The 23,955-nt window shown below is 40.1% G+C and overlaps 1 protein-coding gene across 1 annotated transcript in view; it reads left to right on the plus strand.

The window, feature by feature from the left end:
* Window positions 1-22,290, plus strand: part of LOC141130008 (acidic mammalian chitinase-like) — a 38,665-nt gene extending 16,375 nt beyond the window's left edge. Inside the window, exons 4-11 of the mRNA XM_073618001.1 lie at window positions 3,075-3,131; window positions 3,229-3,400; window positions 6,535-6,659; window positions 10,285-10,408; window positions 14,777-14,959; window positions 19,552-19,668; window positions 19,924-20,053; window positions 21,954-22,290. Of these exons, the coding sequence (XP_073474102.1) occupies window positions 3,075-3,131; window positions 3,229-3,400; window positions 6,535-6,659; window positions 10,285-10,408; window positions 14,777-14,959; window positions 19,552-19,668; window positions 19,924-20,053; window positions 21,954-22,240 (1,195 nt within the window). The 3' untranslated portion in view covers window positions 22,241-22,290. The remainder of the gene's footprint in view (window positions 1-3,074; window positions 3,132-3,228; window positions 3,401-6,534; window positions 6,660-10,284; window positions 10,409-14,776; window positions 14,960-19,551; window positions 19,669-19,923; window positions 20,054-21,953) is intronic.
* Window positions 22,291-23,955: the final 1,665 nt, after the last annotated feature.

Genomic DNA, 23,955 nt, shown 5'->3' on the forward strand with positions numbered 1-23,955 from the left:
TAATAATGCGTAAGTGCGGAATGTCTCATGGTCCAGTCTGACTGCGACCACCTTGGCTCTTTGCTCTGGGGACAGTGTCTTTACCACTCGGTTAATGTGTTCTTTCTCCCAGACATCTCCCCAGAGCTCCATTGCCACGCTTGCTTCTGAGTGGATGCCTTCCGCCTCACACCACTGCGCCACAGTGGGGGGATCCATTCTATGATTCCTAAGAGGGTGCTTGACTTCAGAGAGACAGTTATCCTGGACGAGCCCCCACATGTAGCAATTACCCCCGACGGAGCTGCTGATATTGATCAGGCCTGTTCTCTGATCTTTTACACCCCTTCTAGATCTGTTTCAATCCCCTTGACACAGCTGTAGTGCAGTGTTGTAAAGATGCTAATACAAATTATAGTTCAATATATATATATATATTACAATTAGATATATCTTTACCTGGGTGTTTAGTGCTCCACCTACAGGAGAAAAACAACACTGCACACAAGAACTTGTGGTTAACCAGAATTACTTCTTTTACTGAAGTGATATTAAAAGTAATTACAGCAACTATGCGGTCACACAAACGTAGTGTGAAAGCACAGTGGATATTCACAACAATCTTGTACACAAATATATGCTTATATATATAATTTTCTTGAATAAATCCCCTATTAGTGTGTCTCCAGGTGGGACCAGTGTTCAAAGTGAAATTGTCTTAACCCTGGACACCTTCCCACTTCCAGCACACTATAGCAGGCGCAAAGACACAGGAATATAACTGCCCCACAATGCAAACACTAGGGAGCCCCCCCTACTTTGACAGTAAAGTCACTCTCTTTTATGACTAAATGCGGAGCCCCGCAATGAAAGAAATAGTCCCGTCGTCTTCAATCTTCTGCTAGCTAAGAAAACAATACTTGTAATCCACAGGGTTTCCCTTTGGCCAAATGCTCGGTGCAAGGTGGTGCACAAAAGTAATTAGAATCAGGCAAATGAATTGGATACTCTTACTTGAAAGGAACAAACATCCAGCATCAATTCCTGTATGTTGAAATCTGATTGTAAATCTGTGCAAATGTGATTTTCCCAATTGAATTGTTCAGTGGGACTATCAGTCCCAGCAACACTCTGTAATAACTCTGAATGTGTGTAGTGTGGAACAAACTTCTGGGCGTTAGCCCTCTCACCGCACGGGATCCAGTCAGATGGGTGTCTCCACTCCGCAAGTTCTCAGTCTGTATGGAGTTGCAATCTTGCTGTTGCACTGTTCCGCTTATCGATGACCGAGAGTCCTCGGTTACCTCCCTCACGGATCTCCAGAACGATCACTTCTGCTGCTCCAGCACACTGTGATCAATGGCAGAATCGCTGGCTGCTGTTCCACTTCTTCACAGGATAGGCCGCAACCCTGCGGGACACACACACCCACAGAGTCCTGCTGCCAGCCACGCATCCCAGGAACAAGAGACCTAAGATGGCTGCCCCCAGCCTTTTTATAGTCTCCCCACAATGCAGTTCTTCACCCTGAGATTTGTGGGTAGGTCAAGTTAATGTCCAGATGTACACAAACAAAACACTTCCATGTCTAACTTCTGAATAATAAAGGACATATAATTGTGCTGTAATTATATATTTTGACTGCTAGGTGGCGCATATACCAACTTATTAACCTTACAGCATTGCAAATATTTAAAGACAAATATTGTCAGCGCTACACATGTATACTGTCATGCTTTGGATCAGGAAAGGAAAATTACCGTTAGGTAAGTATAAAATTTTCCCCTATTTGCCTCTTTATCCAAATGCTAGGTATTCCTTTCAGTATATGTTTTCTCATTAACAATGACAGATACTTTAGCCTGCAGTCCTTTACATCTTCAGAGCTGAAATGTATCTTTCATCTAATATATTTACAGAAGTCATATAAGTGACTGAAGCAGATGAAATACTACATTTCACCTGCAGTTAAACAGTGAACCCTGAATTGCAAAGATTATTGTTATGTTGGGGTAACAGAAATGTTCATGTTTAAGGATCAGACTGTTTTGCACTTTATAACACTTTAGGAGCATATTCACATTGCAAAACAAATTTTTGCTTAACTTAGTGAAGGAAAAAAAGTCAAGTGAAAAATCACTCAGCGAAGAATACCCAATCATATGAAAGGAAAATTAAAAACATAATTTTTGCTTGCATGCGATTGGAAGATTGAAGTTAGCAAAGAATCATGTCATTCACTAAGCCTATACTCCTTTATTTAATCAACTCCATTATGCAAATGTTTTGCAATGCCTGCTTTGCACTATAAGATTTTGCCCTTCAAAAACCATCACTGGCTGTGGACACAAGCTTTTCAAGTGATGTATTTGTCTGCTGAACAAAGCAGCCTAGAACATTATAAATAAATGGTGGTTTTATAGGATTGGGGGATAAATTAAGGCTGGGTTCACACCTATGCGAATTGGAAGCGGGTTTTGCCGCATCCAATTTGCATGTTAGGAGATTGTGATCGGGTCTCTATGGAGCCGGTTCACATATCTCCGCTGAGGCTCCGGTGCAAATTTACACAGGGGTCCTGTGCATTTTTTGGTCTGTTTCAAATCCGAATTAGCCCAAAAATTTGGGCTGAAATTGGACTTAAAACAGTGAACAGGCATGCAACAGACCCCTGCTGTGAGCCGCATGCGGCAATAGTGTGAACCCGGCCTAAAGGTCAACTTGACATTTCTCAAATGATTTATTAAAATTTCACCAGAATTCTAAACTTAATTTTGCTGTTTTTACTCTACCCTGGTGCCCTGTTAATTTAAATTCATTAACTGGTTACCATAGAGAAAGGGAAGGAATGAAATGAAAAACAGTCAGACATGTCCATTTTAGGGAAATCTCATTGGCAACAGGTTGGTGAAGGTAAAGCCTGCATATGACTTTGTTTTTCATAGTACAGACAGAGTTGTATGTCATAGCAAACATGCATATATTGTAAGGAAACAAGAAGTTGAGTTGCAAAAGTAAAATGAGAAAAAATATATGTTATATTGTCTAAGCTTTTTCACTGACCCTACTCATATTTTTTGCTCTGCGAAATACAGGAATCCTGATCTCCTGATTTTATTGGCCATTGGAGGATGGAATTTTGGAGTCCAGAAGTAAGATGAAAAGTTAACTCTAGTAACTGTTAGTGTTCAGAGTGAAGAAATCCTAAAAGGTGGATAAAATATATGCTTGTTTAACAATTATTTTTAGGTTTACCGCAATGGCTTCCTCTGCCACAAATCGACAGATATTCATTGAATCAGTTATTGATCATCTTAGAAAGTTTGGTTTTGATGGTTTGGATCTAGATTGGGAATATCCAGGCTCTGAAGAAAGAGGTAGTCCCCCAGAAGACAAACAGCGCTTCACAGTTTTGATAGAGGTATGCAACTAAATTACGTTATTGGCAAGAAGGTTTATTCCTTCTGTTGCCGAAATTTATTTTCGGTTTTCACATTCATGCTAAATTGAGATTGTTTACATGAATAATTGAAGGGTGCTACAGATTGATGTACTGCTAACAGCATTAGGCTACAATTTTAATTATTGGCCTGTAGCACAGAAGAATACAAACTTCAAAACAGGTTGCAACAATTATGCTGTTCCAATTTTAACTTGAGACATTTACACAGAGAGTAATAAAAACCTGACAGTTTAATCCCTATATAAACAAGAAAAATAACTGTATTTTGTTTAGAAATGTTTCAGGATCAGATCAGATCAGGATCAGAAATCAGGATAAAAAATAATCACTTTCTGTCAAGACAATACAAACCTATCATGGTTCTAATGCTTTGAAAACTTTTTAAAGTTTCGGGTAGTAGAAGTTCTAGTGATAGGGATAATCTACACCTTATAAACAGCTACAGGAGCTATAGGATTTTTTAGTATAAAATAAGCCCCACACCAAACAGTACCAGCAAAGGATTTCTAGTTGCTGCTGCAAACAGGTCAATATTCAATAACAACTTAGCAGGAATACTGTTTTTTTTCTGTGAATTTTATGTATGAATAATTCTATAGAAATGTGAAAAACGAATTGTATTAGTTTATATATTATTTATATTATTCCTTTTGATTTAGATAAGGGCACACAGTGTATAGCCTGATGGCCAACATTGGTCTCTATGATAATATTAACATTTATGTATTTTGTTTAACCCACCAAACCATACAACATCATTGCTTCCTATCTCTTCATCTGTTTTCTTAGCACTATCTGTACGCTGCAGTGGCTGTTACTAGAGAGTGAAAGGCAGGGTAAGATAGCTGGAGAATAGTGCTACAGGGGAACTTCTGTAAGACCAAGGACAGCTCCAATGGCTGTAGGCTGACATAAACATATACTTAAGAACATTAAAAAGAATGAACTATTTAGAAAAGTAAAGGCTTGTATGACCGAAAGAGTCTTCTGACACAGGGGTCTCAGAACTTTGCAATATGAGGGCCAAATAGTATATTTTACAAATGTTTAGGGGGCGGTGAAAATCAGTTATAAACTAATGAAAACATTTAAATGAATGAATGAGCTTTACTTTGAGTTTTTTTGTGATTAGCTTGATATGATTTAGAACAACAGAGAAATAACTTCTGTAAGGCTTGGTTCACATATAAATCGCACGGCACGTTCCAGTTTGATTCACATGCGGTTCAGTGTGGTGCGATATGAGCCCATTCATTTTGAATGAGCTCAAATTTCACTGCATCTCACCAAAAGTAGTGCATGCACTAGTAGTGCATGCACTACTTTTAGAAACTCTTTGCATCCTGATTGTATGGTACATTTATACCATGCGATCCGGTAAAGGTAAATGTTCTATGTTTTTGACCTGCATTTGGGGTGTCATTAACCTAACATTGACACTGCAGATCGCAATTGCAGTGCATTTTCAACACAGTGTAGGAAACGCACAGGGATCATGGGTTTCCCACACCGTGTTCTAGCGTGAACCTAGCCTTAAGCAAATCAGAGAAGTTCCAAATAACCTTAAGCCATTAACAGTGAGTTATGAAACAAAAATACATTCATTCTGCACTTATATCATCAGAGTTTCCTTTAAATCACATATATCCCCTTAAATCAGGGTACATCTTTATGCCAAATTCCCCCGTCAGAGCCTCCCTTACATCAGAATCCTACATTACATCAGTGTCACCTTACATCAGAGTCCCCCCTTACAACAGTGTCCTTATCAAAGTCCCTTTTACATTTGGGCCCAATCAGAGTCCCTCTTACATCAGAGACCAAATCAAAGTCCGACCTTACATCAGAGTTGCCCTTAAATCAGGGGGCTGGATAAAATCTTGTAGCGGGCTGCATGTGGCCCACTGGCCATAGTTTGAGGATAAGTGGAGAGTGGTGGATGAAGGGCGCGTGATCAAGCTTACATCAAAACATATAAAATTTATTTCGGAGGAAATAAAGAGCAAATAAAAGCAGTTGAATAATACCAATACTACGTATCATGCAAACAGGTGACAAAATATAAAAAACATGAAAAATTAAAAATGGGTTAGGAATATCATGAGCCCATGTTGAGGCAAGTATTTGGTATTCAGCCAACTCTAAATATTTGCCTCAACATGGGCTCATGATATTCCTAACCCATTTTTAATTTTTCATGTTTTTTATATTTTGTCACCTGTTTGCATGATACGTAGTATTGGTATTATTCAACTGCTTTTATTTGCTCTTTATTTCCTCCGAAATAAATTTTATATGTTTTGATGTAAGCTTGATCACGCGCCCTTCATCCACCACTCTCCACTTAGCCTTACCTGACCACCCCGGGGTCACTCTCTGGGCAGCGGGACAAGCAATACCATCTTTTCAAGCTGTGCTACAGTTTACAATACTACCCTTTTCAAAACCAAATCAGACCCTCACAAGCGCAGGAGTAATTTTTCCTCATCCACAATCCATAGTTTGAGGACCCTTGCTATAACACAATGTTGCCAGTGTGCTTATTGGGTAATTTTAATGGAAGAGGCACAGTGGCAGCGGGCAGATGGTGGACATGGGCAAATATCTGGAAAGGTCACATGATTCATGGAGCAAGAGGCAAGCAGTGGCCTGGCAGCGGGGGATGACTAATTCTCAACATAAGTCTCAGGCTGTGTAAGTTAGACCTCCTTCACACCAGTGTGATTTTTCATGCAATTCGACAGTTCCAAATCGAATGACATGTTGCAACCCATTGTCGGCAATGGAACTGTTCATATCACCGCGACACATGTCGCAGCGATTATGAAAAAGGTTCCTGCACTACTTTTTTTGTATTTCATCGCGACTTGCATCGTATTCTGTTAAATGAAGTTGCAAGTGGCAATGAAATCGGCAGTGCAAATCACACTGATCTGCAGCTTTGAAATCACGCTGAAGCAGCTTGATTTCAAAGCCACACCAGTGAGAACCAGGGCTTAATATGCAGTTTGCTCAACAAAATGCCATATCCAACTATTTTTGTTTTCAGTTAAATACTCAAGAATATTTTTAATGTTTTTCCCTTTTTAAAGGAACTGCTTGCTGCATTTGAGAAAGAAGGAGAAGAGACCAAACGTCCACGTCTTCTGATAACAGCTGCTGTTTCTGCTGGAAGGGGGACCATTGATAATGCTTATGAAATTTCTAAAATTGGCATGTAAGTGGAAATAAAGCCCTATCAATGAGAAGTAAAACTTACAGTCCTTTGCTGATAGTTATTTACTGTATGTACCTAGCCTATCTAGCCAAGATATGGTAATAGAAAGAAGAAGAAACTCTTCTTGCAAGAGACCAGAGAGCAAAATGCCTATTAAGATACACTTAAACTTCTCACATAAGAATATGTTATGCATCATTTGTTTGCAAATGCTTTGCCCCGCTGTAATAAACACAAATATTCAATTTTTTTCATCACCTCTGACACTTCTGGGATTGTTGGAGGTAGTGTTGGAGGCTGTGTGTTCTAAACACGCAAAGCTAGTCCCCTACTTGGCATTGATATCAGCCAAGGCCCTGTAGGGCCAAGGAAACCTTGTGTTATCTGCATTGCCAGTGCCTGAAGATTGTGTCAGTCTTTCCTTATTGTTCTTATTTCTAGTTCCACTGGCACCCAGGGCTGATCCTGTTTTGTCCCTCCTGCGATCTCAAAATATACAGTATACTTTTTGTAGAGGCATAATATATTCAATTATTTGATCATGTCATTTAAAAAAACACAATAAAAACAAGTGGAAAAAAGTAATAGAACACTTTTTAATCACATTAGTATGTTTTTAACAACATAGAAAATTACCTTTATTTAATATGTTGAAATCATGAAAACGTTACAGTTCATTACTGTATGTAAACATATCCCCAGATATAAAACTGGAATCATACTGACACTGAAAGTAACATGTCCACAGACAAATATAAAATCAGCATTATACTAACACTGTCAAAAACATGATACAGGTATACAATCAGTACTGTACTGACACTGCCAAAAACATTGAAGGCACCTTTGAGAACAGACTACAGGGCAACAAAAGGATGTATAACCACCCAGATCACCACACCAGATTTACATTAAACATTCATCAGTTAATGAAAGGGCTTGTAATATTATCCCTAAATGTTAGCATACTACTAACTAATTTACTAGACATCATCAGTTTCAATAGCTTTTTACTGCCTTGCATCACAGATTCACAGTGTTACTCACCAATTCCAGCAGGAACAAGGCAGGAGTTGTAGCGTACTGCGACAGACTGATGTTGGTGGGAGTAGGAGTAGAGTGAGGTCAAATCACTGCTCCTGCCCCCAGCCAAAAGTTTTTTCTATACCTGCACTTTGTTAGAACACATAAAAAAATTAAAAATTCTATCCCTGCAAACACCCCCTAATCGGCAGTTCCTGGTGTGGGCTACAGTCCCTATGGACACCACTGGGTAAGCTGGAATATAGTAAATTTTTGTTCTTAGGTTTAGCTATGCTTTAAAAGAGAATGGCATTGCACTTTTTTTGGCTGACTGATATATGGCTCCATTTTTCCAAGGAAGGGAGGAGTGGAGAGACAAGTGAATGCTTCTTTGGGTTAGAGATGGTGGGCATGTCAGTGTGTGCACTATTGCATCTGTTTGGCGACAATAACATAATACAACTGAACATAATAAGCATAATGTCTCTACTCTATTCACAGCATTGTCCTAAGATCATATCAGTCTACCTATTTCACCAATAAAGTGCAATGAGCTCATTCAAAAAAAGATACATTCAGTTAAAGTTCATATAATAAATGTCAATATGTAAAATTATCTGCATGCATCAAAAATATGTATTAAACTGCTTAAAAAATTATTTTGATAGTGCTCCTTATACAAGGTGCTCCAGTGCAACTCCTATTTGCATATATAAAGTGCCTCTGTGCAGCTTATAAGCTTTCTTTGCCTCATATACCACCCCATGTCTTGTAACAATAACCAGATCCCTTTGACTTTATGCTTTTCAGCTACAAAGTCTCCATAGGCTTGTGGATATTACCCCCCCCGGTCTTTTGCAGAAATAAGGCAGCTCCTCCACTCCTCGAGCACTCTCTTTCAACCACTGTGTATCCACTCCTCAGATATCATACAAGGGGACAGAAGGGGACCCCACATAGTATATGTAGCACCCTGATGTTTAGGCAGGGTTGCTATCAAATTTATTTGCCAAGCAACAGTTGCCTTGGCCGATTGTTAGGAGATCAATTGGTTCCTCTCTAAATCTGGACTTGTTGCACCCTTTCTCTTCTGTAACTAGGTGGTGCTATGCTGGTGACACTAGATAAGGGCCTTTGCAAGCTCAGACATGAATAGATGGGTGTTTCAGCTAATGGGCAGGGATTTTTTTTGGTCCCTTGGCTTGCTGGGGGCGCCTATTTATTTGGGTGGAGTCAGGTGATCAGGGTTCTGTGCCGCCCAGATGGCTGTCTGGGTGGACGTGTGTTGTACTGCCCTGGGCCATTAAGGGAGCATCCACTTATTTACCTGGAGATCACTGTGAGTAAACTGAGGCGAATGCCAGAGCAGACTTCTCCCCAGCCGGGGACAGTGAAGAAGTGGGAAAACTTCAGCACGTACCAAGTCAGGGACCCAGCGGGAGAACAGAAGTGAGGCTTGCGGAGCATCAGTGAGTGCCAAGCCAGGGACCTAGCGTGTCAGCGGAGGTGACGCTGGAAGAGTATCTGTGAGCGCCAAGCCAGGGGCCCAGCAGGGAAGTGGGGTGACGCTTGAGGAAGATACTGAGTGCTAGAAGTGGAAGAGCTCAGGGGATCCAGTGGCTATTGAATCTGAAGTTACTGAAAGACTGGGAGTTCGTTGAGTGAAAGCCCACAGTGAGTGACTGTGGAATAAGCAGAGAATTGTTTAAGTTGCCAATAGTTGAATACTACTACCGTTAGTAACTACTACAAGATTGTTGCCATAGGAGACCTATCTATAGGAGTCCTACCTATACAGAAGCATTGTCCGGCTGGAGGCCTTCACCTGTATAGCTGTCTTCCTATTGAAGTCTCTGAGTCTGCCAATCATTGCATCTACTTAAGGGTGTCCTGGACCTAACCCTCTCTCCCACAGTTCTGATCAAGAGACAATAAATCTCTTTGTATTCAAACAGTGTCTGGCTCCCACCATTTCATCTTGCAGTACACCCAGCATGCCTTGTAACCCACTCTACACAGAAGGATGTCAGCTGTCCCTAACTCTGGAGGTCACCATTAAGCCTCAAGGGACCCGGGACTTTGCTACATATAATTCCATTTTATGAAAAGAACTGCTTAAAATTACATGTTCACAAGCCTATGAAGACTTTGTAGCTGAAAAGCACAAAGTCAAAGTCAAGGTGTATGAAGCACTGAAAGCTTATAAGCTGCACGGAGTCTCTTTATATATGCACATAGAAGTGGAGCTGGAGCACCTTGTATATGGAGCACTATAAGAAGAATTTTTGAAGCACTTTAATATATATTTTTGATGTATGTAGATCATTTTACATATGGACATTTATTATTTAACTGAATGTATCTTTTTTTGAATGAGTTCATTGCACTTTATTGGTGAAATAGATTGATATGATTTTAGGACAGCGCTGTGAATAGAGTAGAGGCATTTAATAGAAGGACCAATTTGTGGGCGCCTGGTGAACAGCAGCAGTCTGAATAGCAAAAAGACAATTTAAAATGACAGCACTGTGGAGATAAAATATAATAAGCATAATAAAATTACTTTAAACTGATTTATTTTTCTTCATTTGTATTTATACAGGTTGCTTGATTTTATTAGCGTCATGACATATGATTTTCATGGCGACTGGGATAGACAGACTGGTCATAACAGTCCATTGCACAAAGGACAAGCTGACTATGGAGACAATGAATACTTCAACTGTGTAAGATAACTAAACCAACCAATCAACTTTGGTTCTAAAGTGCAGATTTACATATTGCATACTTTGTCTGGACTGATGGCTGCTCAAGGCACCACAAACCACTGTATTATTACCGATTATAATTCGAAATTGAAATGTGAGACTTTATAGGTGCCAAAAGAACTGCACTAGGCAATATTTGCATTACAATGTAACTTTTTAAATATTACATTTAATACAAATATTCCCTGGAATTCATAAAGCCTGGTGTAGACTGATTTTGCGAAAGTATCTCGCATACACTCTAAAAGTAGCATAGTGTGCATTAGTGGCAGCTGGTGGGTTCCTCTTTTAGGGGGCGGCAAACAAACAACCCCCCCCCCAGGACGGCACTGAAACAGAAACCTACCCCCCCATGGACGGTTCGGCTCATGTGGCGGGCTGTGGTGTCCTCTCCTCCTCTCCTGGGCCGGGGAGGCTCCGGTGTCTGCTCCTCCAGCTTCCCCCGCCGTGTGTCTCCTCTTCCACCAGCGCTAGGCATCCAATAGGATCGCCTGACCCTTTGGCCAATCGGGAAACAGGTCTCACAGAGCGAAAATTCATTTGCTATGGTCACACAACTGGGTGGGCTCGGAGCGCAATGCTCTGCGCTTCAAGCCCACCCTTTTTTGAAGCCTATTAGAGCCTCTGGCTCTAATCAGGTGCTTCAAAAAAAAACACCCCGCTTTGGAATCTATGGTCCGGCGCCACTGATATGTAGACTGATATGTGTACATTGATAAGGGGGGCGGCGCCCATGCCCCCTCTATGGACAGGCTTCTACTGGCATGCATCAAGTTCGCTTACCTGTCTAGAACTTGTAGTTGAATTTGGCACATGCTGCGTCACTTTTAGAACGCATGTGAGAGACTTTTGCAAAATATGTCTCTGTATGCCAAAAGAAAGTTGGTCCTAATTTTGTAATATATAGGAACTGTCTGTATTTTATATTTAATTTGGAGCAGGTGTCGTGCCACAACGTAGAAGTAGAGCAAAACGATCTGAATTTGGCAGACGAATCAAAACTGTCACAGATGTTTTTTGAATTAGGCGCAGCACATTAACAAGAGCAATTAAAGTAACATTAAACATTAACAGTTTTTCTTTTTAAATAACAAACATGTCATGCTTACCTGCTCTGTGCAATGATTTTGCACAGAGCATCCCTGATCCTACTCTTCTTGGGTCCCCCGATGGTGCTCCTGGCCGCTCCCCCCTGCTAAGTGCCCCCACAGCAAGCAGCTTGCTATGGGGACTTATGTGTGCATGCTCCTGAGCCTTGCTTTGTGTGCCTATAAGACTCCCTCCTAACTGGCTGCGATTGACAGCAGTGGGAGCCAATGGCTCCCACTGCTGTGTCTCAGCCAATGGGGAGAGAGAGACCCTGGAGAGCGCTGGATCGAGATGGGGCTCAGGTAGGAATTAGGGGAGGCTGTGGGGGCAGCAGCACACAGAAGGCTTTTTACTTCCCTGCATGGAATGCAGAAAGATAAAAAAAACCTTCAGCCTTTACAACCACTTTATTGCCAGAAAAGCGGCGCAGCAGCTTTGATGAATTCCCTCCATTGTCTAGTACAGTTTTATTTGGCATCTATAAAGTCCCATAGTGCAATTTTTGACTGTATATATTTCCTCTCCAAAATGTTTGTCTTGGATAGTTGCTTTATATCTTCTCATTATAAGACTTTCTGTTATTAATATTTGGTGGAAATGAAGGACAGGGGTTCTTCTTTTACATAAATTTAAGAATAAGAAATGTTTTTTTGTAGTTGTCATGTCAAAAAAAGAGGCAAATATTATTCCTTTAAAGCAGTTGTATACTCGCACAGATTTTTTTTTTTAAACCGTACAGGTTTAGGAGATATTAATTTTACCTACAGGTAAGCCTTAATATAGGCTTACCTGTAGGTAAAAGTTAAAAAAAAGGGTATACAACTGCTTTAAATTTCAGACCTGTACAGGATCCTTCTTAATTTTCCCGCAATCTACCGTTATCTTTACTGTTTTTAGCTGTCAAAATATGTGACACTTGTGGTTGTTGTAATAACTCCATAAGTGACTTCCCTTACTTGGAATTTTCCAGAAGGCTGTTGTTGAAAAACAACCTTTACCTTTCCATCACACATAATGTAAGTAGGCAGTAATATTCAGTATTATATTATTTTCTTTAACAAAAATGTAGAATTTAAATGTTCACACTGGCTTCTCTCTATCCTCCCCGTCTATATGGCTTCTCCGTTTCTTTCTATTCACAGCACGGCAGCTCATTCCCTCATATTGGAAAACTACCATTTTTTTTTTCTTTTTTATGGTTGAACTGGATGGACTTGTGTCTTTTTTCAATCTGACTATGTAACTATGTACCACTACCCCACCGCTGTCATTGTGGGTTTCCACTGTGAACGATATTATGAGGATGGAGGAAATGTTAGCACTAGATAATAATACCTTTGATAAATATAAGGTCTTATTGTTTATTTGGCTCCGCTTCTCTTCCTCTGATACCCTTACTAATATGCTCTTGAATCATACAGGGCCATCCCCACATTAGCCTTGACTCAGGACTTCTGAAGATGGTTCATCATCGTTACCTTGCTACTTCTTCCCACGCATGACTCTCAAGCAGATCTTTCCCCCGTTGTCTTCCTTCTCTTCCTCTGTTCCTACTAATCTTGTCTTTTACATTTTCTTTTTCTCCTCTTTTTACTTTTTGTTTTTTTATCCTTTTTATTTTCATAATTTCTCTCTACCTTCTTCCTTCATGTGCAATACAGAACAACCTTTTCCCCTCCATTGCTGAATTATTATGACGTTTGCCACGGTCCTTTATGTCTTATAGGGCGTACACACGGTCGGACTTTGTTCGGACATTCCGACAACAAAATCCTAGGATTTTTTCCGACGGATGTTGGCTCAAACTTGTCTTGCATACACACGGTCACACAAAGTTGTCGGAAAATCCGATCATTCTGAACGCGGTGACGTAAAACACGTACGTCGGGACTATAAACGGGGCAGTGGCCAATAGCTTTCATCTCTTTATTTATTCTGAGCATGCGTGGCACTTTGTCCGTCGGATTTGTGTACACACGATCGGAATTTCCGACAACGGATTTTGTTGTCGGAAAATTTTATCTCCTGCTCTCCAACTTTGTGTGTCGGAAAATCCGATGGAAAATGTCCGATAGAGCCCACACATGGTCGGAATTTCCAACACGCTCCGATCGGACATTTTCCATCGGAAAATCCGACCGTGTGTACGGGGCATTACTGTTTGGCACGAGTCCAGCTATAGACGATAGACAATGGGCTGACTCGATGTCCCTTTTTTTTACCATTTGATGTCCTGCTTATGTTTTTTTTGTAATGTTGTTCCTAATAAAAACATTTTCAACCCTAAATGTTCACATTGGTAATTGTCTGTGAGTAAGATTAGCAAGGAATCAGATTTGGATACTAGGGTTCTAAGTTAACTTGTCATGAAAAAAAATAGAGGCTACCGTTGCTGGGCTCTGTATTTAAAAATGTTCTGATTGTTATGCTGGACCCTCTGAGTCATTGACCCAGAGCAAATGTACATATAAGGACTTCCAAGTTCTCTCCCACTTTCCTGATCTGCATGCTTGTTCCAGGTCAGTGACTGGTCAGTGGCATTACAACCTAGCAACTAGCTTTTTCAGAAGCAGGTATATAAAGGCATCCTTTGTGCTTCTGTAGGATTAACTGAAAGGTTTACTTTATAAGCAGGCATTCTTTTTGTCATCATAACAATGTGCCAAAAAAAAAAAAAAAAAAAAAAGGTGCTGCCCGCGTCTCTCTAATTTAAAGGGATCGTACTTACAGATGTTTAAAAAAAAAAATAAATGGCCTTTTAAAGTTTGTCAATTCCTCTTTACCGTAACAGTCTTTGGCATATCATTAAAGTAACATTTGTTCAGCTTTTTTAAAGCTTTTATGATGCCAGAGCAAAGCTCTCCATGTACAAAAAGAAGTATTTCGAATATTTGATATTTCTCCAGGAGCTGGGAGTCATCATTATATAAGTGCTTTCCAAATACCTACAAGACCAAGTGTGTATTCATTTTGCATTTTTTGCATTTTTTTAGCCTCAAGGCAGTCAGGAGCCCAAATAACATTGTAGAGGACATTTGCAGTGATAATGGTACTCTTGCACATGTTTGTGTATGCACAAATGAATTCGTGGCCTTGAGGAGGCTCAAAAAGTTTAAAAATGCTGTCAAATGATGCCTGTATGTATGAACACTTACCAGTCTGCAAAATAAGCATACAAGAACATAATCCAATGAAAATTATTTGGCCTAATTCATGTGCTATATATTTTCCAAACAGGAATATGCAATGAACTACTGGAAGAAAAAGGGCGCCCCAGCAGAGAAGCTCATCATGGGATTCCCTACCTATGGTCGTTCTTTCACTTTATCTGGATCAAACACAAATGTTGGAGCTCCCATTGCTGGAGCTGGGTCCCCTGGGCCTTACACTGAAGAGGCTGGATACTGGGCATACTTTGAGGTATGAGTAAAGAAATGCTTATCATTACAGATGGACTTAATGTCTCTTTGTAGAGACACTATTGTGTATTTCCAGTAGGTACTTAAAGTGGAACTTTACCCAACTTGATAAAAAATAATGTTCTTTAGCAAGGAACATTCATTCCACATTTATAATTACAGTATGCTACCAAAATGAGTGTGTGCTGTAAATTGCCTCCAGCATTGAGTCTGGTTCTTCTTGCTGGAGGCTTCCATTTTGCTGAAGCCCAGAGGCCCTGAACAGCAGTAAATCATAATGCAGAACTTAACCCATAGATTTAACAAAAAACAGTTAAATTCCTGGAATGCCGGGATTGCTAACTATCACATTTGTTTGTGTCCTCAACCAAACTGTCAAACCATCAAATGGCTTGTGTCATAACTGATCACATGTGCAGCACCATGGCAGTTGCAGATCAAACAGATGCGGCTTCCTCGACTGTAAAGGATAGGAAGGTTCAATTCGGCTTTGATGACTGGTACACATGATCAGAAAATCGTACGAAAAATACAGATTTCCTAGCGATCGTACGATAATCCGATCGTTAGTACAGAGCTTTCGAGAGCAGATCAGGGCAGTTCATCGGATATTATTTGATCGGACATGCACAAATTTTTTTTTCGTACAATGCCTGATCGTACGACTTTCCTTTAATCAGTACAGCTGTCTTTCAAAAATGAAGTACAAATGCGTTACAACACATGACATCACTTCCGGATTTTTATTCTGTCGTACGCGATTTTTCGTGACATTAGTAAACTCATCAGATTTGATCTGAGATTAGCATGCAAAAAAAAAAAAACGTCCGATAATCTCATCGTGTCTACCAGGCATAAGGCTGTCAGCAGATCGGCCTCTACAAACTAAACTGTGCCTAAAAATGCCTAAAAATGGAGATCAACTGAGCATGTGCAGAGCAGGGTGAGACAGCATATTACTGGCTTTTAAACAGTATAGACACTTATTTTTCTTGTTTTACATACAGTAGCTACACCTGCAATAAGGGCCAGCCTAAAGTGATATAGCGGGACTTAATTTTCTGTCTAATGGCAGTCATGCTTTCTACTTTTTTTCATTAGGGTATTTCCAGTATGGATTTGTAGCCCTTACATCTCCTTTAACACCTCTAGCATATTCACTTTTCAACTAGGGGCTGTAGCAGCCAGCTGTTAATGACATCATTAACTTTAGGATCTGAAAAAATCCTACTTCATAGCACTTCATAGGAGTGTAAACACAATGCTTCTACATTTTGTTTAAATAGGAAGTTATGTGAAATCACATAATTTCATATACAGTAAGCTCCAAGACTAGGGCAGAGCTGATGCACTGCTATAGTGACCTATTCTTGACCTCTGCAGTCAGCAATAGATCACTATTAGAAGTGATCTATTGCAGCAGAGCTGCATGGGGGACAGGTCTGGATCAGACCTTCCATTAAGGAAAAAAATTGCAAAAAAGCTTTACAAATATATTTATATATATATAATTTATACATAGATATATATATATATCTATGATATATATATATATATATATATATATATATATATATATATATATATATCATAGATGTAAGATATATACAGTAGCTCACAAAAGTGAGTACACCCCGCACATTTTTGTAAATATTTTATTATATCTTTTCATGTGACAGTACTGAAGAAATGACACTTTGCTATGTAATGTAAAGTAGTGAGTGTACAGCTTGTATAACAGTGTAAATTTGTTGTCCCCTCAAAATAACTCAACACACAGCCATTAATGTCTAAACCTCTGGCAACAAAAGTCAGTACACCCCTAAATGAAAATGTCCAAATTGAGCCCAAAGTGTCAATATTTTGTGTGGCCACCATTATTTTCCAGCACTGCTTTAACCCTCTTAGGCATGCAGTTCATCAGAGCTTCACAGGTTGCCACTGGAGTTCTCTTACACTCCTCCATGATGACTTCATAGAGCTGGTGGATGTTAGAGATCTTGCATTCCTCCACCTTTCATTTAAGGATGCCCCACAGATGCTAAATAGGTTTTAGGTCTGGAGACATGCTTGGCCAGTCCATCACCTTTACCCTCAGCTTCTTTAGCAAGGCAGTGGTCGTCTTGGAGGTGTGTTTGGGGTCGTTATCATGTTGGAATACTGCCCGGCGGCCCAGTCTCTGAAGAGAGGGGATCATGCTCTGCTTCAGTATGTCACAATACATGTTGGCATTCATGGTTCCCTCAATGAACTGTAGCTCCCCAGTGTCGGCAGCACTCATGTAGCCCCAGACCATGACACTCACACCACCATGCTTGACTGTAGGCAAGACACACTTGTCTTTGTACTCCTCACCTGGTTGCCGCCGATACATGCTTGACACCATCTGAACCAAATAAGTTTATCTTGGTCTCATCAGACCACAGGACATGGTTCCAGTAATCCATGTCCTTAGTCTGCTTGTCTTCAGCAAACTGTTTGCATCTTTAGAAGAGGCTTCCTTCTGGGACAACAGCCATGCAGACCAATTTGATACTTTAAGGGGTTATACCAGGCATCACCCCAGTACTGTTTTTTAGAGCGGGCGGTCGGCTCTTTAGGTATAACAACTGATGCGGCTAAAAGCCGCTCGGCTGTTATCCTAAAGGAGCAGGAGGGGACACCCCCCCGCCTTCCGCAGGTTCTTCCCAGGCCTCCCGTCCCACCGGGAGACCCAATCATTGATCCAGCACTTCCACCAGCAGAGACTGAAACAAAGCCGGAAACGGCTTTGTTCCAGTCTCCTATGTAAACACACGGAGGCGACGTCACAACGTCACTTCCTGTTTACTTTGAAGTGCAAACGAGGGATTTGGGGTCTTTTAGACCCCAGATCCCTCCATAAAGAGTACCTGTCACCACCTATTACTGTCACAAGGGATGTTTACATTCTGTCAGGTCACCTTGAGGTTAGGTGACAGATGCACACCGTTGGGATCAGGAGTGCACCACAAGGCAGTGGACCCTATGGCTGACTGCTGCGGATGGGAGTCCGGGTGGTAAGAAAGGCAGGGCCGCTGGAACACCAACACGGATCCCACCGGGGTTAGAGCGTAGGATTCCTTGGGGCGCGGAGTCTAAGAGCCAGCAGGTGTTCACCAGAGCCTCTAGTGGTGAGCATGGACTGGGCTGCAACTGGCTCCAGGTCGCGACCCCCAGGGTCCCCCCGCTCACACCCACAGTAGGCAACATGAGGGTAGGGATAGTAAAGGAATAAGCCAAGGTCAGGGCCACAAGCAGACAAGGACAACAGAGTTCACGCCAAGGTTCAGGGTCACAGGCAAACAGGGATAGTCGGGGACACGACAAAGGTCAGGGTAACGAGCAGACAGGAATAGTAGAGAACACGCCAAGGTCGGTAACAGAAACAAATGAAGCGTACACGGCAGGCAGGAACAGGAAGCCAAAACACACAAAGGTTGATCAGCAGGGCTGGCCTGCAGTGCAGAGGTTAATATAGAGTTCTCTGATAGGAGCTGGGGTGGAGCCATGCTAGAGGAGAGTTAATAAAAGCAGTCAGGTGAGAGTCAGCTGGTCTTTAGAGATGAACACATGGAGACAGGTAAGTTGATGGACAAAACTCTATTGCATAACCATGACACATTCCTTGTGACAGCAATAAAAGTGATCAGAATTTTTTAAAGTAACAATGTAAAAAAAAGTAAAAAATAAAAATAAGTTAGAAAAAAAAAAAAGTTTTTTTTAAAGCGCCCCCCGTCCCAGTGAGCTTGTGCAGCAAAGAAAACATAGTTACATACATAGTTACATAATAGGTGAGGTTGAAAAAAGACACAAGTCCATCAAGTCCAATCTATGTGTGTGATTAAACGCATGCGTAAATCGCGCCCGCATATGTAAACGGTGTTCAAATCACATATGTGAGGTATTGCCGCGATCGTTAGAGCAAGAGCAATAATTCTAGCAAAAGCCCTCCTCTGTAACTCTAACCTGGTAACTGTTAATTTTTTTTAAAGCATCGCCTATGGAGATTTTTAGGTACAGTAGTTTGTCGCCATTCCACGAGTGTGCGCAATTTCAAAGCATGACATGTTAGGTACATATTTATGCGATGTAGCATCATCTTTCACATTATACAAAAAATTGGGCTAACTTTACTGTTTAGTTTTTTATTAATTCATGAAAATTTATTTTTTTCCTCATAAAGTGCATTTGAAAGACCGCTGTGCTAATACTGCGTGACATAAAATATTACAACGATCACCATTTAATTCTCTAGGGTCTCTGCTAAAAAAAATATATGTAATGTTTGGGGGTTCTAAGTAATTTTTTAGCAAAAAATACAGATTTTTACTTGTAAGCAACAAATGTCAGAAATAGGCTTAGGCATGAAAGGGTTAAACAGAGCAGTGCAATCTACTTTCATACCTTGTTTTATTTGATGGTGTGCAGTTGGGCTATAAGACAGGGTTTGGTGCCCAAATCTTTATATTTTTGCTAGATAAAGTGCTTTGCTAGCCTCAATTGAAAACTTAATAGTTATGCTTCATTTAAGTTGTAATTACCTGTAATTATTTTTGTATTACTTTAATACAGATTTGCACCTTCCTCTCTGGAGCAACAGTGGTATGGATGGATGACCAGAAGGTTCCATATGCATACAAGGGCAACCAGTGGGTTGGCTATGACACAGTAGATAGTTATGCCTATAAGGTACATTTTAAGGAAATTTGTGACAAATTTTTGGCATTCTTTTTCAAACCTAGATCTGTTGTTAGCTTGTTTTTGATAACGTGCAAATGATACATTATAAGGACAGAAATACCTACATTTTGAATTGACTTTTTGTATGGTCATTCTTATTGATTTACTTCTTAAACAAGAATAAAAATAAAGTTGTGTAATCCAATGCCTAAAATCAAGTGTTGCATGCAAGATATTCATGGTTGATGGCTGTTTTCTTTTCAGGTAGAATTTGTGAAGCAAGGAGGATTTGGTGGAGGCATGGTTTGGGCCATTGATTTGGATGATTATCTGGGAACATTTTGCAACCAAGGGAAATATCCACTGATCAGCAAATTAAAGGAAGCATTAACAGGTATAAAAGTATTATGTATATACAGTATGTATGTATAGCCTTAAAACGTTTTTGTTTTCCTTAGTTATTTTTATTTCAGTTTATATACATTTTTATTGTATCTTACTAAAGGTTTTGATTGCTCAAATTTACTGTTCGCTAAAATTACATAATTTCTACATACTTTTTGGTGATAACATATACTAAAGCTTAATTAGTAACCTCATTATGCACAGAGCCACTCTTATTAAGCACCCATTTTCAGTTGGTTGAATACAACCAAAGATAAGCATGTGTTATATGATTTAGTATGAAATAAAAATGAAAAAGCATTTGTAAAGAATAACTTATCTTAGTTTTTCATACCTGTCACTGTCAAATAACAGGTACTACAAACACCCGATCATGACATAATTTTTTCAACACATTTGTTTGTGGACATGCCACCATGATTATAGGATACCAGTGGTATATTATTAAACATGTAACACACATTTATATAAGAACCCCTAATGCTGTTTGCGGTGTTCCTAACACACACATCCTTGTTCTAGCCTATATATAATTTGGTAAAATACATTATTTACAAGACAAGGAAGCATCATGTTTTAACCACTTCAGTCCCGGAAGAATTTACCCCCTTCCTGACCAGAGCACTTTTTGCGATTCGGTACTTCGTCTCTTTAACTGACAATTGTGCGGTCATGCGACGTTGTACCCAAAGAAAATTGACGTCCTTTTTTTTCCACAAATAGAGCTTTCTTTTGGTGGTATTTGATCGCCTCTGTGGGTTTATTTTTTGCACTATAAACAAAAAAAGAGCAACAATTTTGAAAAAAATGAATTATTTTTTACTTTTTACTATAATAAAAATCCCCCCCAAAAAATAACAATTTTTTTGCTCAGTTTATGTATTCTTCTACATATTTTGGTAAAAAAAATGCAATAAGCGTATATTGATTGGTTTGCACAAAAGTTATAGCGTCTACAAAATAGGGGATAGATTTATAGCATTTTTATTATTATTTTTTTTTTACTAGTAATAGCGGCGATCTGCGATTTTTATCGTGAATTTTTACACATTTTTGGAACCATTGGCATTAATACAGCGATCAGTGCGATTAAAAATGCATTGATTACTGTATAAATGTCACTGGCAGTGAAGGGGTTAACACTAGGGGCGGTGAAAGGGTTAACTGTGTTCCCTGGGAGGTGATTCTAACTGAAGGAGGAGGGACTAACTACAGGAAGTGACAGATCGTGGTTCCTAGCTAATAGGAACACACGATCTGTCACTCCTGTCAGAACAGGGAAGTGTGTGTTTACACACACTTGTCCCTGTTCTGTGTCTCCAGCTCACGATCGCTCATGGCCGGCGGTCATTGCGACAGTCAGCTACGAGCATCGGCACCCCCGCTGTGCAGTGTGCGCGCGCCTGCTATCCGGACCCCACGAGCCAACCTATAGCTACGTGGTTTCGCGCAGGGGAGCCAACCTGCTGCCGTAAAACTGCGGCGGCTGGTCCGGAAGCACTTAAAATATACAGATGGGTGTGAAAACAACTCTAGGTCAATCTCCAATCTCCTCCTCCACTAACACACAGATCAGGTGCTGGCTCGGTCCATCACGGATTCCAATGAGCAAAAAGAATTCTGGTTGGCTGCACAACCAGTAAAACCTTTATTTCAGCAAATCCATAAAAGCATATCCAAAGACACAAATAGAGGGGAACAGCATCACCAGCTAACGTGTTTCACGCTTCCTTAGCGCTTAGTCATAGCGCACTAGTGTCTTTATCTTAGGATATGTTTTTATGGACTTACTGAAATAAATGTGATTTTACTGGATGTGTGTTTGCGCATTTTAAAATATGCTCACAAAAATTTCCATGTCTGGATTTTATGTTATTTTTTTTCCTTAGGCACAGATCCTCCTATTCCTCCTACCCCTCCAACATCATCTCCAGGAGAGGACACTACAACACATACTACGACTACAACCACCACCACTACCACCCAGGCAACTACTCACGATTCATCTGTTGACCCTAATTTTTGTTCCAGCCTATCAGACGGCATCTATGTAAATCCATTAGATCACAATAAATTCTACATGTGTCATCAGCATTATACCTACCCAATGAATTGTGGCTCAGGGTTGGTGTTTGATGAAAACTGCAAGTGTTGTGCCTGGCCACTTTCGCAATGATTTTAACTTTGCGTATGGTAAATAAAATACAAACTCTGATCTCTGATTTCACTAATGTGTGATGTTATTTTTGCTTGTGTGCCAAGAATTTCTTTCCATGCTTGTAAGCCATTCTGATGCCCCTTGGAAGAGCAACATTATCTGCTGCATGGAATACTTAGAATACAGAAGAAGGTATCCACAGGAAACTATAGGCTACAGCTCCAGTTTGCAGAGCCAAACGACGATCCATGACCTTGGCTATCTACTAGGGACAGTCCAAGTACAGTGTTACAATACAGTAATAATAAACTTTGACTGTGTGTGCAGCTAGTTCTGCCATTGCTGGCAAGAGTGGCAGAGTGACAATGTAATTGGGACCAGAGAGTGACTACATCCTGATAGGTCAAACTATTTTTGGAGGGTTAAAAAAAGTCTTCTAGTTTTGGCATGATAATAAAAGTCTAAAAGTGGGGCTACCCAGTAGCTATCCCTTTCCTTAATATCCAGTTGTCAGTCTGGAAAGAGACAAGCATACAGCTTGGAAGTATTCTGAAAACAACAGAATGTAAACCAAATGGCGGAATTGTATATTTATGCCATTGGTGATGAATATCAGGAACTCCTAAAACAAAATAATATTACAACAAAAATAAAAAAAGGTAAAAGGGAGTACTGCAAATCAATTTATTTATTATTTCATGCTAAACAAAGGCAAATAATGCCCCCCTCCTCAGAAACATCCCATCTGGTCAATTAAAATAGAATCATTGACAATATTGTCAGACTAACAAGGATAAAAGACTTAACAGAGTAGTGCAGACTAGCTTCATATGTGAAAGTAACCCAAGGTGCCTTGAAAAACCCCAAATGTTGGTGGACAAAACTCATTGGGGGTCGCCAACATGATTTTTATGTTGGTTAAGTTTTGCTTGACCTTTATTAGGCAAATTGTTTTGCAGTACACTTTAAAATTTTCTTTATGTTTGTCTTTATATCTGCTTCATTGCCCACAAATGGAATTCTTTATCGTCCTTATTGTTGTATTCACCATTATCACTGCTCACACTTTTGGTAAACAGGGGATCGGTCACATCAGCCTCCCTGTCCCCCCACCTTCACCTTCCCACAGTGTCCAGCAACATTTAAACATAAATACTGTATTTATCTATATTTTCATGCTGATTCCCAACAGCAACATTGCAGTAAGTGAAATCTTAAAGAGGAACTGATCCCTGAAAGCTATGCCCAAAAAATAGGTAGGCAAAGGGTAAAAGACAAGTCAGCCCTATTATCGGTGGTATTCTTTAAAATTTTTTCCCTGATACTGACTTGCAGAGACAGGGCTTTGTGTCTCACGTCTGAGCCCCATCAACAAATCTCACTCCAAATCTTCTGTGACTAGCAAAGTCTGCAGTGCCTTGGATACACGCTGCAGAAATACAGCTATAAGGCTGTATACAGAGAAGTGCTTAGGCACACTTACATAAGGGGGAAGAAGTCTACTGCTATTTTTCAGGATGAATTTAAAAGAAAAGGTAAATTTTTAGGGTATTTCTTAGGCACAATTATTACTTCTAGATGCTCCTTCTAGCAGATCTTCACATTCTAAGTTTAGGTACACTTTAACATTGGCCTTTCTCCCTACCTGGGCTTTAATATGAAGGTCAGTAGGCTGACATTGGTCATGCCCCAATTGTATCCACTTACAAAGCTGGACAATTCTTTGAAAGCCT

The sequence above is a fragment of the Aquarana catesbeiana genome, linkage group LG02 (genome assembly GCF_042186555.1).
Source record: "Aquarana catesbeiana isolate 2022-GZ linkage group LG02, ASM4218655v1, whole genome shotgun sequence".
NCBI classification, from domain to species: Eukaryota; Metazoa; Chordata; class Amphibia; order Anura; family Ranidae; genus Aquarana; species Aquarana catesbeiana.